The sequence below is a fragment of the Micropterus dolomieu genome, linkage group LG01 (assembly GCF_021292245.1).
Source record: "Micropterus dolomieu isolate WLL.071019.BEF.003 ecotype Adirondacks linkage group LG01, ASM2129224v1, whole genome shotgun sequence".
In the NCBI taxonomy this organism is placed as follows: Eukaryota; Metazoa; Chordata; class Actinopteri; order Centrarchiformes; family Centrarchidae; genus Micropterus; species Micropterus dolomieu.
Window position 1 is genome coordinate 35,643,701 of NC_060150.1, and position 15,261 is coordinate 35,658,961.

Below are 15,261 nucleotides of genomic sequence, written 5' to 3' on the forward strand. Positions count from 1 at the left end.
GGGGGGGGGGGGGGGGGGGGGGGGGGGGGGGGGGGGGGGGGGGGGGGGGGGGGAGGGGGGCAAGGGGGGGGGGGGGGAGGTCTCCCCGTGGTAGCAGCTGAGGTGAAACAAAGGAAATGAAAATCTTAAAGCTGTGTAACATGTGAAATTCTGCTGCCATCTAGAGGGACATGTTTGTTACTACAGTAGAAAACAAATCAATGCATTCAGGCCACACAGAGAGGTTTATGTTTTGAGGGCTGTGTATAACATACCTGGCTGTGCAATCATTTCCTGAGCCAGAACAATTTGTGCTATCTGAGCTCTGAGTTTGGCAAGTTCAGTCTCCAGTGCACTGATCTTCTGAATGGCCTCATTGTTGGCGACTGTTGGTGCCTGGGGGTCCGGACTCCCCTGATGCAGGCTTGGTAGTGACCTCTGGCGGGTTAAAGGTTTTCTCTGAGGATGGGGCTGACGCGCTCGAAACGCCAATCCTGGTGGGATCCTTGATCTGTTTCAATAAGGCGGGATCACGTTTTTCTAGACGCTACTCCAGTGAACAAGGAAATTCTTACACATGAAACTACAATTCTCCTCTAGAAGACGTTAGCTGACAGATCACGCTCCCGCTCTCACCTGGGTCTACCAAGGAGGTCTTCATCATCCTCGTCATCCCTGCTTATCCAGGCGATATCAGCCAGAGAGGCCACCAAACCATTCTGCCTCCTGGCACTAAATAGGACACCAGCGTCCTCATTGTACGGATAAAGCTGTCAGACAGAGAAGAGCCGTGTTCAACGTTTTGACAAAAAAACATGCCAGACAAGAGCACACGCCCAGACACATTACAACACTGCATTTCAACAATGGATAAAGGGTAGTAGTTAAGTAAAATATAGAAATGGGGGCAGTTCAGAGGGAGGGTGTATGGAAGGCATCTATTCACTGTTAATGAAAGATTTGTGTAGGTCAGAAGGTGGATCAGTAAGTCTTTAATCAGCTCAAGGTTGTTGAAGGTTGTTTAACAAACTGACCTAAAGCAGACATACTGCATTCCTCATAGCTAGGGAAGGTAGCTGGAGAAAGAAGAAGAAAAGAGAGAGCACAGTGTTGGAGGAGTCAGAAAAGAAAAGAAATTCAGTATTCAGAACGACATGCCACAGAACTGAAATCTTAAAAGGTTGATTTGTTAACAGTTTTGAAACTTCTGAACACACAGTCCATGCTCTGATGATAAGAAAACAACCCAGTTTTATTTATATATATATATGTGATTTTAACCGCCCTGTTTACGGTCTATAAATGAAAACAGTCAGACAAGCAGAGGTAAACACAAGCTGAAGAGGGTGTGTGATTTGTTGTCACATGACTGCGACTCAGCACAGTAGGGAGAGACAAAAGAGGAATTTGTGTGACAAATTCAAAAAACTTAAAAGAGCAACATGCCATTATTTTAAAATACAAGCTGAACATACTACATTTTTAAAGACTGACGGGTCTGTCTGTTAAAATGACACAACACTGTAGTTATGATGATCTTGCTAAACCTCCTCACCTGAAAATGAACCCTGGGGCAGGGTTTAAGAGGAAGACTACTGGCTATTCTCCTCACAATACTTCTCGAGGACCCATAGGGCTTGGCTGGTCCAAAAGCCTGCAAAACCAAAACATGAAACACATAACTTACATCACAAATGACAGGGAAAATAATAATATGCCAAATTCTCTCTATTACAATAATTTATCATTGAACTAAATGCAGTCTACACACGCTGCATTGGAGTGGAAACACCTCGAACAGACCTCAACAGTGGGCTTTCAGATGAGAGCCAGACAAAGGTACACTAGGGGTGGTGTTTTATGGACTGTGCAAGACTACGAAATCAAACATTTCAGGTGTATGGAAATAGTATGTTTAGCAGACACTAATGGAGTCAGACATTAAACACGAACTGTCACATACCAGGTCCATTTCGGTCTGTGCATGGTCTCTACTCATTACTGTAATTGCGTTTCACAAGGGCAGCTGGCACATGCCTCAACACCAAGGGCATCATCACAAAACGGGCATCTAGGGGAAACACAACACAAGAGTGAGAAAATCAGATTTGATTACATGGAAACACAAAAGGTAGGCATGTCTCTTCAATGTAAACCTGTGTTAACAACATGGTTACACTGACAGCAAACGTCGCCATTTGAGTTGTTTGTTTAGCGATTTTACGTGTGACTGCTGTAACGCAGCTGTAACACATTTATTGCCGAGATTAATAAAGTATCCATCTATCTAACTTATCTATCCATCCATCTACCGTTACAGCGGCAAGATAATCATGACAACGTTTTCAAGCTAATCTTTGCCGCTGTTTGTTTTGAGAGTTCAGAACTTAGTCGCAGCTAAATAAACCAGCACACCAAGAAACGTGTAACTTTAAGAGAGTCAGTCGCAGTTCTGTGACAGATGTGAGTTGATCTCATGCCAAGCCAAATTATAACGTTACACTGGTGAATCTTAACTTTAGCGGGCTAACGTTAACTGATGCTAACAGCGAAAGCGGGCTAGCTAATTTCAGTAAACTTAAACAACCGCTGATAAATTTATTAACGTTACAATATGGCGAAGACACGCACAATTGTAGTTACCTCGAACTACATGTGTTAATGTTATTTATTCATATTCGAAGATCGGTTGGGTGTGAGACTTTCGAGCTAACTTACCGAGTCTGACGCCGCTTGACCAACTTTCTAATTTTTTCCACCTTGTCGAAGGGCGGACATCTACTGTGGGAAGACTCGGGAATACATTTTGAGCCAATTGGACTATGGGGATCACAATAGGTAGGTTGTGATCATGGGACGCCACCATTGGTTTTTTGCATTAGTTGACAGACAAAGTCACCAATTAAAATTTAGATTTAAATCAAAACTATCTCATGATTGGGTCTTATGACAGTCGATCAAAGTGTACCGTCCAATGAAATTCCAGGAACCTGGAGTGTGCTCGTTATAGTTCTCTACATTCCCCGGCGGGGCTGTGTCCGGGGTTAAAATACTGGGAAACTTGTGGAAAACTGGGATGTCCTGAATCACAAAGCAGCTGTACCCATTGATGTGCCACAAAACCCAAACACTTTGCACGGCTGTTAGCTAGAGAAGCATAGTAAAGAAAGAGGCGCAGGCCTAGCGTTAGTGAAATTATTTTGTCATAGTTGTTTTCAAAGTGGTGTCGGGACGTAGTTGTTTCTTGTTCTGTCGTTTTTGCATCTGTTGTAACTGAAGTTACCCGGGGTTGTCTCATGATTTTACTGCGAACTGACAAGAAGGTATGCTGTTAATTGTCAAGTAACGTTAGCTAACGTTAGCCTAGCTTAGTTGCTGAATCGCCTCTTTACCACAGGGCGTGATTTGAGGTGAGGTTGAGGGTCGTACTGTGGAAAGCGTCTTTGGGAAAATTCTACTATTAGTATTCTCGTCTACGAAAATTACTTGATTGTGTTAGCAGCAAAGCAAGGGATTAAACCACATGATTTAAAATTAGCCTATCAAAGCATGCTAGGTTAACGTCCTTTGTTATTTCATGAGATATCTGTAGTGTTATCAATGCATATCAGTAAAATCAGTAACTTTTGTATTACAAGAGTCAGTTAAGTTATCAGTCAAACTGTTAAGCAACGCATATTAGAGGTTATTGCTTATAACGTTATATATCCCCCAACAGATCCGTGAAACGTGGTATAAGGGAATGGGATAGCTGTAAAAGTTTAATAGTTAGGTCATTCCACCGACACTTTATTTTGCAAGGTGTAACCTAACATTATTCTGCACCAAGCTAGGAAAAAAAGACAGTACAAGTAGCTTTTGAGCTGTGTTGTTATGCACTTAAAACGCATTTGTGTTAGTGTTGCAACAATAGGTCGATTCATACTACATTACTTGATTAATAGAAATGTATTTGTAAACAACTAAGAAGAAGGTAAAAAGCTCAAACAAGTGCTGGCTCCAGCTTCTCAAATGTGAAGATTTGCTGCTTATCTGTATTGTCTTGCTGTCTTATTGCAAATTTAATATCTTTGGGCTTTTTACTGGTTGTCAGCAAAATAAACTATTTGAATAAATGAACTTGGACTCTGGAACATTTTTACCCATTTTCATTTCAAACAAATCATTGAGAAAATCTCCTGGTTAATTGATTTATGGAATGATAATTAGCCGCAGCCCTAATTTGTATAATGTAAGATCCCTGATTTACCTCATCTTTTTTCCCCTCAGTAGAGTGAAGAGGTTGGTTTAATGTGCGTGACGTCAAAACAAGAGGCACCATGAGTGCGGAGATGGATGCACTGACTGTTGTGAACCAGCTGCGAGATCTTGCTGCAGACCCCCTAAACCGAAGAGCCATTGTAGAAGACCAAGGCTGTCTACCAGGCCTCATCCTTTTTTTAGACCACCCCAACCCACAGATCGTCTACTCTGCACTATTGGTAAGTAGCATCCATTCATAGTATGTTCTTTATTTGATCACGGATAGGACTCTCCACAACTCAGATAGTTACTGTTGCACAAAGGATAGGTTTGAATACACAGGGCTAGTGGTTGAGCGATATGTTTTTCTCTATAGCCAGTGCCGATATTTAGAGAGCAGAGCGGCCGATATATAATGCTGATTTCAAAACAAAGAAAAGTCATTTATATTTCCAATATTCCACGGAGAGAGTACAATCTAATATACATGTTATCTTAGCCAGTAACATATGGTTGTAGATGGAATTTTAATTAATTGATGAAATAGAAAAATACATTGGGTTATGCTGTAGATTACAGAACATGACTGGTGTTTTAAGGAGAGACTGGTTCAGTTTGTCAGAAGTGATGTCATTCAACTGCATTATTGTCAACAGTATAACAATATATGTTTAACGATGGTGACTGAGGAAATATAAGGCTCAAAAATAACTTTGTCACCACCTTCCCAAAACTCACAATGGGGAGCAATAACATTGTTCCACAGCAGCCACACTGACAAGGCTGTTTGCAGACATTTATTGTATATCTGCCTTGTGAGTGCAGGTATTGGCCGATTACCTCAAAATGCAATATATTGGTCTCTCACTACACAAGGCTGATTATTCAGTACCACCATACAAGCAGAGAAATTACTTATTCAAACATTCTAGTATACAATTTATCTACAGCAGCTGTTTAGATAAAATTTGTCCTGGTTGAATAACCAGTTGAGATCCCTACTGGTTCTGTAATTAGGTGTTTTCTGATCGTCATATTTTGTCGCCCCCTGCTGTCCAGCAGCATAAGAGCAGGTTTCACTGACTGACTGAAGGCCATTTCTCCACGTCACTGTCACTCTAGTTAGAGTACATGTTTAAGTGGCTTTATGTAAGAGTTGCTCCTCGACAGGAACTCGTGAAGTATAAACACGGGGTCAGTGCATGTGCATTTATCCTAGTTATGTAATATTTTACCGTTGCACATGCTAACCCAATTTAAAAGCTCTCTTATGATATCACAAAGGGTCTGCCAGCTTTTAGCACTGAATAGATAACGTTTGCCCTTGTCCTTGCAGGCCGTGCGCTACCTGGCAGAATGTCGAGCCAACAGGGAGAAGATGAAGGGCGAGCTGGGCATGATGCTGAGTTTGCAGAATGTCATGCAGAAGTACAGTCCCTGTCATCACCACATCTCACACACACATGCTCAGTGTGCACTTTCTTTACATAAAACCTTAACCTAGGATTTCTTTTGTTTTGCACAGACGATGTGCGCCAGTCTGCAGATTTTCCAGGCAGGATTATGTCCTTCCATTTGCCATGTCAGGATGAATGTGATTAAAGCTGAATTAAAATAAACAGTTAAATTGCTGTTTCTGCACTACATAGATTTTAATGCATCTTGCCACCTCTCTGCATTTTCTTGATGAGTCCATGTGCATGTTTTTACTGATGCGAGCTTATATTTGCTCTTGTCTTGTTGTGGAGTTGATGGGTTATTTTTGCAGAGGTGACTCATTCTCCACACATGGTATATTTTAAGCATATTTTTTTGTTGCTTGTTTTTAGTCTTGTATTGTTTGAAGGCTTCTCTAGAAGCATTGGACTCAATTTATTCTACAACTCTCTAAAAGAACACGATGAACACTCTGGTCACCCGTGGGTTTGAGGTGGTGTTGTGCTCCAGATAGTTGGTCTTACCCGAGGGTCTGTGGCAGTTTTCCAAAGTGACTGCTGTTCATCATTGGCACCCTGATAGGAATAGCCCTATGTTAAAGTGGCCGGCTTGTAGGATTTTGTCCCCCACCCTCCCCCACCTTTCTTCTCTTCCTTCGGCAAAGCTCTTGCATGCCCTGGAGTGCGCCAGTCACTTCACTAGTCAGGGGTGGCATCAAGAGGAGCCCTGCAGTAACAGCAGCAGCTTTCTGTGCTCACAGTCCAGTCGATCTGACTTTGGGTAGAGGTCGATCATAGCTGAACAGAGTGGGAACACTTGGCTGAGGGGGGGAGCGTCCAGCGTAGTTGCACCAAACAGGTGTGAATCCCATTTGGATTCCTTCATCTGAAGCTCAAGAAGTGTTGCCTCTTATTCAAATCCTAAAAGTGGTGAACAGATAAATAAATCAATTGAAGAGAGTGTTGGGCTTGCTGAAAGGCTGACAGGCCTCCACAATGCCGGAGCAGGAATGTGTCGTACAGCGCCGGGGAGCACCAGGCTCCCAGAAGGCAGCCATGCCAGACAGCTGATGTCGTATGTGGTTATTATAGAAGGAGTGATGACTTGGTGACACATTAAGCAGTTTAGCCTGCAGGGGTATCTCACGATCCCTCACAAAATATCAGCAACTGCAACTGACCTCATGTGGCTTTTTCAAAGAAAGCTGCTGCCCACAAAATATTATGCTCTGCTATGGATTTTTTTTTTTTTTGTAAAAAAAAGTCAGTAAAAATATGACTGAAGTGCAGAATAGGCTTAATTAGCAAGAAATGTTGTGTGATGGGTAGCAGTGCAAAGAATATTATGATGAACTGACTCTATGATGTGCAGTATTTCTAAATGTGTACTATGTTTAGTTGGTGGTATGGCTGGCACTGTGCCCCTGAGTCCTAAGTCTCCAGCATCAGACCAGGAAGGACATGGTCAGAGTCAGTCTACATCCATTGGAGCTTATAAAATGGTAGCTTAGTGAATTTATTTCAGTTTTAGGCACTACTCTTCTCTTCCACAGAGGGATATTTGTCTGCCTTTACATAGGTATTTCTATCTTGCCTCTCAACAGAAATGTCTTGGCACAGCTATTTAAAAGTGCTCAAGATTCAATTTACCTTGTCTTGACATCAATTATACCTACATTCAACTGCATTGCACCTTTAGTATTGTTAAAGACTTAGAAATACAGTACGACAACACAACAGATAACTTCAGTTCTCTTTGATTTGAGTGGAATTGACTACGTGTGTGTACATAAACAACATTTGCCAAATTAAACAACATAAGTAATATTTCTTTCATGTCTGCCCCTCTAATCTTTTTTTTACTTTCTCTCACCGAAGGAGTACATCGCCTGGGGAGACCAAACTGCTGGCCTCTGAGATCTATGAGATATTGCAGTCAGCTGGTAAAGAAGAGGCCGAACAGGCCGAGGCAGCAGCCGCCTCCTGCCAGCGCAAAGCCCACTTCTTCCTGGGATCCAACAACAAGAGGGCCAAAACGGTTGTGCTGCACATTGATGGACTGGATGACCCTGTAAGTGTTCGCAGAGTGTTTGCATTTGGGATTCAGCATGACGTACTGGCACGCACTGATCATGCTCAGACATACCACACGTCTGTTGATGCACAAAAATCTCTTTTTGGGGCATCGTGTTTACCACTGTCATTATCGCAGTGTTGTCACTGCATCGTAGCAGTGTCTTATCTGGCACATTACAGGGGGGGTGAAGGGGTCAGTTTGTAAATGTCAGCCATTGAACAGCAGGACGTTGAGATTGAACCTGAATGCTGCTCTGCAGGAAGCTTGCACCTAGCCAGATTACATTACAGCAGACAGACGGCCTCTGGTGGGCTGCATAGCTATCACTACAGCAGAAACACACATAGTTATGAAAACTGTATTTCTCAATAGCATGTTGTATGGAGCAATTTAATACTTTATAAATTTAAGGCCCACATTTGGTTGTATTAAACTGTTGGTGATTTTGCGTCACCCACATTTCCAACCTTATACTGTATAATGTACCTTTTAAAATCTGTTTCCTGTCTGTTGTCAGACTCGAAGGAGCCTTTGTGAGGAGGCGTTGCTGAAGATTCGAGGGGTCATCAGCTTCACCTTCCAGATGGCCGTCAAGAGATGTGTTGTCAGGATCCGTTCTGACCTCAAAGCCGAGGTACGTGTCTTAAAAATGGTGAAATCTGCTTAAAAAGGGGATAATGTGCCCCCTTCAGACACCTCAAACTATTAACTTTATCATTGGTGTTTAAATCTGGCAAGTAATTATAACATGTAGCTTGGTTTACGTAAAATGGATGAAAATGTACTTGTAACAAACCATATATCAGCTGTACCTGTATTGGTTGGATGTCTAGGGCATAACTTTGACATTGGTCTTGTTAGCAAAAGCAGCAAAAGCAAAAATTTGCTGATACAAGATAGCTGACTAGTATGTTGTCAACCTGTGGTGGGAGCAGCATTGTCATTGCTTGTGCACTTTATAGTTGATGACTAACAACAGTATTGTGCATTAACATTCAATTGACCAAAAGTATGCGATTCATTTTCGAGCTGCATACAGAAAAACAAACAATCACAAATGAAATCAGAAGTGTTCTGTTTTTTTTAATCACAGGCATTGGGCACAGCAATCAACTCCACCAAAGTAATGACTGCTCAGCAGGTGGTGAAGACCGAGGATGGAGGAGAGGTAAGGACAGCCGGGAGACAGAGATGTGAGAGAGAAAACAACTGTAACATCTGTATTGTTTTCCTTAGATTTGCTGTACACAAGATGCATTATATTTTTTTCACCTAGAACAAGTCAGTTGATAATCAGTATGCTCACTGTATGTTGGGTCTATCTGTGTACAGGGAGTGTAGCCGCCCTTGCCTCTGGCTGAGCCTTATTCACGCTGACATGATTAGCTAGTCACATCTCTGCCTCAGCCTGTAGGCTAGTTTCTTTTTGCCAAGCACATGGCCAGTCCTAGCTGTACCTTTTTTTTTCAATTTTTTTATTTACAGTTGTGTATTCCCAATTTGGAGCTTGTAACCAAATTGTAAAGTGAAACGGCTAACGTTTAACAAAAACTGAGATTCCAAAGAGTTTGTTTTCTAATAATCTGCAGAGAAATGTAATAATTGTTGCTCACATAATCGAAAATACTTGGCAATGGCTGCTTTAATTGTCATAAATAATGTGGCCAGCAGGGGTCAGACCTGCCTCAGTCATCCAGTCTGACTCCAGATGATGATTATTTGGCTCTGTAGTCTTTAACAGCTGTGCTTTACATTAATCCGGGAATACATCTTTGCTTAAATATATAAATATTTCTTTTCTGTTTTTGTGCAGCGGATGGTGCCATTCCAGGAGGACTCGGCAGTGCTGGTAGAGGAGAACACAGACATCCCAGACTACCTGCCTGAGGAGGAGAGTCCATCCCAGGAACAGGACAAGGCTGTCACACGCGTGGGCTCCATCACAGACGGCATGGGCTGGCTCAGCACGGCTGCCAACTTCCTGACGCGCTCCTTTTACTGGTGACCACTTCCTGTGCTTCTCTCTGTGCTCCCCGTTTTTTTCTAAAGTACCATCCAGCTGCAGCCTTAGCATCTCTCAGCCTTGTCCCGGATGAAGCCCTGCCTCACGGCCCCACACTAGTCTAGACTCCCCCCTCTGCAAAGCGCACAGAGCCTGGCCACGTGTGTGCAACAAGTACTGGACTGCCGAGTGGAACCTGCAATAACTTTACCTTGTGTATATATGGAGCTACAAATCCCACTACTGGCTGTGTGTGCATAACTATATACTAACTGCATATGTATCTCACGAGACCTAGCCAGAGGACTTTTAAATCAGCCGAAACCAAATAACATTCTGGTATTGCTGCATTGGCAGCGTTGACATATGGCAGGCATATTTAATTGTTCTGAGGCTGATTTCTGAATACCTTGAAAATTGGGAGTTCCTTTTTTTTGTGCATGATTTTTGGTTGCTTTGCTCCTGGTGTCTATTCTCAGTCATTGTCCTTTTTACTATATATATTTTTCATTCTTAAATTCCCTAATTAAGCCAATTATGTCTCTTCCCTCGTTCAGTTTTATTAGCATGCTATGAGTCTGTTGTGCCAATCTTGCCTGATGCCTAGATCTGTGATTTTTGTGTGTGCCTTTTTTGACATTTATTTTTTAAATTATTTTTTCATCATTCATTTGAATGATTTGAGAGCTCCGAGCATGTCAGATGTAACATTTGTGCTTCTCAGGCGGACCTTAGCAGCAGCACAGCAGCAGCCTGGCTTCTGCCAGCTTTTAGCTCCATGGGACGTCACTTCAGTAGAAATAGTAAACTTAGACACCAGCAAGAGCCCTCAGCCAATTCAGCCACTGGCTCACATACATTAGACTGTTTGTTACTCAAAGAACAACTGTTTAGCTAGTTATATAATTAATATAACACCCTTCACTGAGTTTGGTTGTGTCTGTTAAAAATCAGGACTCGTTGGATGATGCTATAATGTAGGAAAAATCCAATGTGAGCTCTGCAGTGGTGGAGAATTGACTGACCGCTCCTTGTATTATTTGCACAGACTTTAGGCTACCTCTGCTTTCAGCTCTCACATTAACATTATGTTTTTCCTGTAGTTTTAGTAAAACCCTAGGTCTGCATGTGAAAGACAAACCTATTAGCTGCCTGCTTGTCAAATACTTACCTGTTATCTGACTCCCACCGACATTGTTACAGTATTGTAGCCCACCTGTACAGTTCAATTTTCAGTTTAGCCAGCAGTGTCCTTAAAGCAAAGATCATGTTGGTACACGCTCTCACATGAATACAGAGGACTCCCTAATGCTGTCACATGAGCAGCAGTGATATACTGGAACAAGGGTGTGGTTATGTACATTTTGTAAATGATGCCTGATTCCCTAAAATCTCAGACCTTACATGTGAAGGAAAATTTTGTTCTGTTTTTTTTAAATACTGATTTGCATTTTTAATGTCGGAAAATGGGATAAGAAGTTGTAGCAGCTAAGGCTAACGCTCTTAGCGAGTTTTCTCCTTTTCTTTAGCCGTTACAAGCCCAATGACTCACACCAGGTTTAATTATTCTCTCCTCTGACTTGTGTAAGTGTCATTAACAATTATTATATACACTGCTGACCAGGCGACTTTTATTGTTCTGATGGTGCGGAGACGTCACAGTTGGTTGAGGTCAAATAGATAAAGGACTGGCATAGAATGACCCGAATAATTTGAATTGATGGTGGCTATTTTCTGGAAGAGCAATAATATTTTTTGCATTAAATGTAGAGATTATAAATCAACATAATTTTTCTAATCAAAGGCATGTTAAACGTTAGGAGCATCATCAGTATTAAAGTTTCTACTTTGTCTGTTTTGCACAGAATTAGTCTCTTAAATTCATGTAATTTCATTTTTAATTTAAATTTGGTGTCTTAGCTCATACTGCAGAGAAATACTTGAACATTGTTTCTTAGAGCTGTCCTTATGTGTTGATCAAAGTGTAAATTTCCCTTAAATGTTAGTTGAACCACATCTGTAAGGTTAACAAAAAAACCACAAACTCAAAACTGTAACTTCCTGTATACAGACTTCATGTGTCAGTTATCAGATGTAATATACTGTAATGCAGATCTTCAAACTGTAGATTCACATACACTGTTAATGGAAATGATAAACTTAAAATCAAAATTTGTCTGGTGCTTTTTATTTTTAGCGCATTTTTTTGTGGCCAGTTATACTGAATATGATAAGATGGTCTTGACCCGTCTTTTCTCAGCATCCCTCTCATGGTACTCTTTGTGTTATGTGGTCACACTAGCGCTGCAGACCTTACTTTGTCAAATCAAACTGCTGAAGGCAACAACCATTCTTAGTAGAGAGAGAGGGGAAATTCAGTTTTTCTTTACTGGTGCGTAAGTGAGGTGCCCCAGGGCGATCCCGTGGCCTGCCCACCACCTCCCCAGCCTCTGTGCTGGTAGGCAGGAAGAGGCAGAGCCAGCCCCAGCTGGAGGCCCTGGAGCCACTGCTGATGCTGATGCTGCTGCTGCTGCTGCTGCTGAGCATCCAATGAAACACTGTGCCAAGCTGGAGGGGAGGCCTTCACCACCCTACTGCATGGAAGGTGACTACAGCACATTTAATGACTGATTTTGACAAAACATTTTTTATCTACTTAGGCCATTTTAAGGTGAACCATTTAAACTGCATTAAACTAAGTATTTTACATTTTTATCTTGGACCCATCAGACGTTTGTGTCATTTAAGTAAGGCCTTCTATTCCAATGGATGAAGAGGCCAGTTTTTACCATGGCTTGGAAATGATTTAATTACTCTAAAGCTGACTTGTGTAACTCAGGTATACATTCACTGCACAGGTTGAAGTAAAACAGACCAAGCTAAATAGTTCAGAGCTGCTTAATTAAACAACAAGCTGTGCAACCTTTTTAGGGTTAACCGTCTTATATCTTTTGACAATATAATCTCACTTCAAGGTCCACTTAGTGGCAGCTCCGAAACTTCTCGATCATATCACATGATTATCGTCAGCATATGGAGATGGCCCTAAGATGTTTGAGAGGTTTAGATGCTCAAATGTCCATTTTTTCTGAGGATGTAATGGACTAGTACTCTGCATCAAGGGGCTGCATGCATGCACAATACCTAATATTGTATGTATGATTTGCAGTAGAAGAGGCCTCTGAGCTCAGACTTCTCACTTATCACCACTAGAGAGAGACAGTAAGCCTGGCAAGGAACAAATTATAAAGTGTGGGGTCCAGAGTATAATGTAAAAACATCCAATGAAAGCACTTGTTTGTAATGACATGACCTGAGGTTCCTAATGCTATGGAGAGCCATGCTGAAACTGCATTTCCATTTGGTCAGTTTGAGCTTGGGCAAAGAATCGTCATAACCATTAACACACTGCGACCATCGGCATGCTTTGTTCACCTCAGACCATAATATCTGTAGATTAATGCAGCCATAAGGTTGTTTTTAGTAGTTAATATAGTGTGCACCTTTCTCCGCAATGCCTGAGCACTAATGTGAAAAGCAATTTTCAGTTTTAAATTATTTTCCTCAAGGGTTCATATGCTGCCTTATAATGATATTACTCCTCTCAGAATTTTTTTTTTTTTTTTTTTGTTACACATAAGGGGATATCCTCCAGAGAACATAAAGGTGGCACTCACCTCTCATTTTCAAATTAAAGTCATAGCTAAGTTCACTTTCACTCCTCCTTGAATAAGCAGTTCCCCCTGTTTCATTCAGATAAAACACAATCAGCCTGTCTTGTGCACAGCCCTGGCCCTCTGCACGGCCATATCAGCCCAGCTGCATGTGCATTAATGTTTTGTCAGTATCACCTTCCCACCTGTGTGTATTTGCATGGTTAATCTGCCCGCAGGGGTGGGGGGAGAGGGCCCTGATGCAGGGTAGATAGGTATGTCTCACGGCCCCATGGGCCCTTGAGGAATTTTATTGGAGGTTCAGCTCCCAGTCAATGGGATCAGCCGTAAATCCCGCTCAGAGTGTGGCAGGAAATGATGTGACTCCAGCAATTTATGTCAAATAACTTTTGAGGATGTGTGAGTGTAGCGATCAGCGCTACCGGGGCAGCGATAATTCTTCGGCAGGGGGGCCCCGGTGAAGATTTAATTGAGACATTTTTCTTTATCTGGAGCGAAGCGCCGGAGCCTTGTTGTTGTGTAACGAGATGTAATGTCTCTCTTTATACTGGGGTCAACATCCAGGATGAGGGAAGGTCACGGACTGACTGTTTGAGCATCCAATTTACTCGCATAATACTCTGCTCCACGGGGAGCTGGGTAAAGACACACAGTATTAAGTTACATAGTCCACATATCACGGACAGACATGGCGCCCTGTGCTGTGGAATACAATGCCTCCTTATGATTTTATAGCCTATGTGGCCGGTGTGAGTGTGTAAGGGAACAAAAAATGTTAAGTAGCCTAATGTGGTTGCTCAGTCTAAAAGTCTTATTTAGGACTCTGATCACATTTTTATTTGTCTCCATGGTGGAAGACTCTAAGGGACCTTTTATGAAGGCTAATGAATATAAATGGTTAATATATATGTTTACTACTTTTTCTAGATCAGTTAAGAGCTAGTAATAAAGACAGATTTTAGGTTGGCATTAGGGGGAAAATCTCATTGACATGTAGGCTATTTATGCATTCTGTTAGTTAACCATTAGGCCTACATGTTCATTGGTTTCTCACTTTCTAACAGGTCATTGAGGCTGCAGATTTAACTGTTAGTATGCCTTAATAAAGGGTTGCACTTATAAATGTTAGTTGCACTTATGTTAGTAAGGATTTTGGTCCCAGTCATGTAAAGCCCTTTTCCACGTGGTCAAACCATGCAACTGCTCAGAGGGATTTACACAACCTAGCAACCCTAAACGTTGTTATAACTGATATATAAAAGCATTACATGATTTATTAACTTCAAAACTGCCTTTAGTCACAACTTATAATCCCTCAATAAAGGGTACCTTGGGTAAGTATTAAATAAGTCAGTGTAAATATTTTGCAGTAAAAGTTCTGCATTAACAATGCACTTTATAATAGTAATAATACTCCTAATGCAGAAAGGCTCCTGTCAGTATTATATATTAGAATACTGGATAATTATTACTGGTGCATAGCCTATAAGCAGCATATAATGTTGGTTGGTGAGTTTAACTACTGTTGGTAGTGTAATCTGTAACCATCACAATTTGTACGATGATCATATGTCTTGTTGCTATATCAATCTGCAAAGTCAGATTGAATTTACTATTAAAGGATAGCCTCTTTTGAGATGCATCATCTCATTTTCAAGAGGGTCCTATGCCAAACAGATGTAAAGTGATGGAAGAAATATTGAGATTCTCTGTAATGTACAAAACAAATTAAAAAAGACTTCATGACAAGTAAAAGTCCTGAACTAAGTGCATACAGAGGTATCAGCAAAATGTACTTTGAGTAAAACTACTCAGAATGGATCAGAAGGGCCTCTGTCAGTGTTGTAATAT

General features: G+C 41.5%; 2 protein-coding genes across 4 annotated transcripts in view; one reads left to right on the forward strand and one right to left on the reverse strand.

The window, feature by feature from the left end:
- The window catches only part of mtfr1 (mitochondrial fission regulator 1), a 5,142-nt gene extending 2,288 nt beyond the window's left edge, over nt 1-2,854 (reverse strand). Inside the window, exons 1-6 of the mRNA XM_046068204.1 lie at nt 2,698-2,854; nt 1,943-2,050; nt 1,535-1,633; nt 616-749; nt 255-490; nt 13-97 (exon numbers count right to left, since the gene is read on the reverse strand). Coding sequence (XP_045924160.1) covers nt 13-97; nt 255-490; nt 616-749; nt 1,535-1,633; nt 1,943-1,978 — 590 coding nt within the window. The 5' untranslated portion in view covers nt 1,979-2,050; nt 2,698-2,854. The remainder of the gene's footprint in view (nt 1-12; nt 98-254; nt 491-615; nt 750-1,534; nt 1,634-1,942; nt 2,051-2,697) is intronic.
- On the forward strand, nt 2,679-11,908 carry armc1 (armadillo repeat containing 1). Of its 3 annotated transcripts, none has more exons than XM_046067927.1 (7): nt 2,679-2,817; nt 4,249-4,460; nt 5,558-5,649; nt 7,536-7,728; nt 8,252-8,368; nt 8,828-8,902; nt 9,548-11,908. In XM_046067927.1, the coding sequence occupies exons 2-7, from the start codon at nt 4,299-4,301 to the stop codon at nt 9,737-9,739; spliced, it is 831 nt and encodes a 276-aa protein (XP_045923883.1). In that variant the 5' UTR covers nt 2,679-2,817; nt 4,249-4,298; the 3' UTR covers nt 9,740-11,908. The 3 variants fall into 3 exon arrangements, with proteins under 3 accessions (XP_045923883.1, XP_045923875.1, XP_045923865.1); XM_046067919.1 differs by lacking the exon at nt 2,679-2,817 and adding an exon at nt 3,084-3,302 and having other exon boundaries at nt 4,252-4,460; XM_046067909.1 differs by lacking the exon at nt 2,679-2,817 and adding an exon at nt 3,085-3,302.
- The last annotated feature ends 3,353 nt before the right edge of the window (nt 11,909-15,261 follow it).

What these genes read in the sequence shown, in the direction of transcription:
- armc1 (XM_046067927.1), top strand. Translation starts at nt 4,299, where the DNA reads ATGAGTGCGGAGATGGATGCACTGACTGTTGTGAACCAGCTGCGAGAT. An exon ending in TTGCAGAATGTCATGCAGAA is followed by an intron (nt 5,650 to 7,535) that starts GTACAGTCCCTG and finishes CTCTCACCGAAG; the next exon opens with GAGTACATCGCCTGGGGAGA. An exon ending in GTTCTGACCTCAAAGCCGAG is followed by an intron (nt 8,369 to 8,827) that starts GTACGTGTCTTA and finishes TTTTAATCACAG; the next exon opens with GCATTGGGCACAGCAATCAA.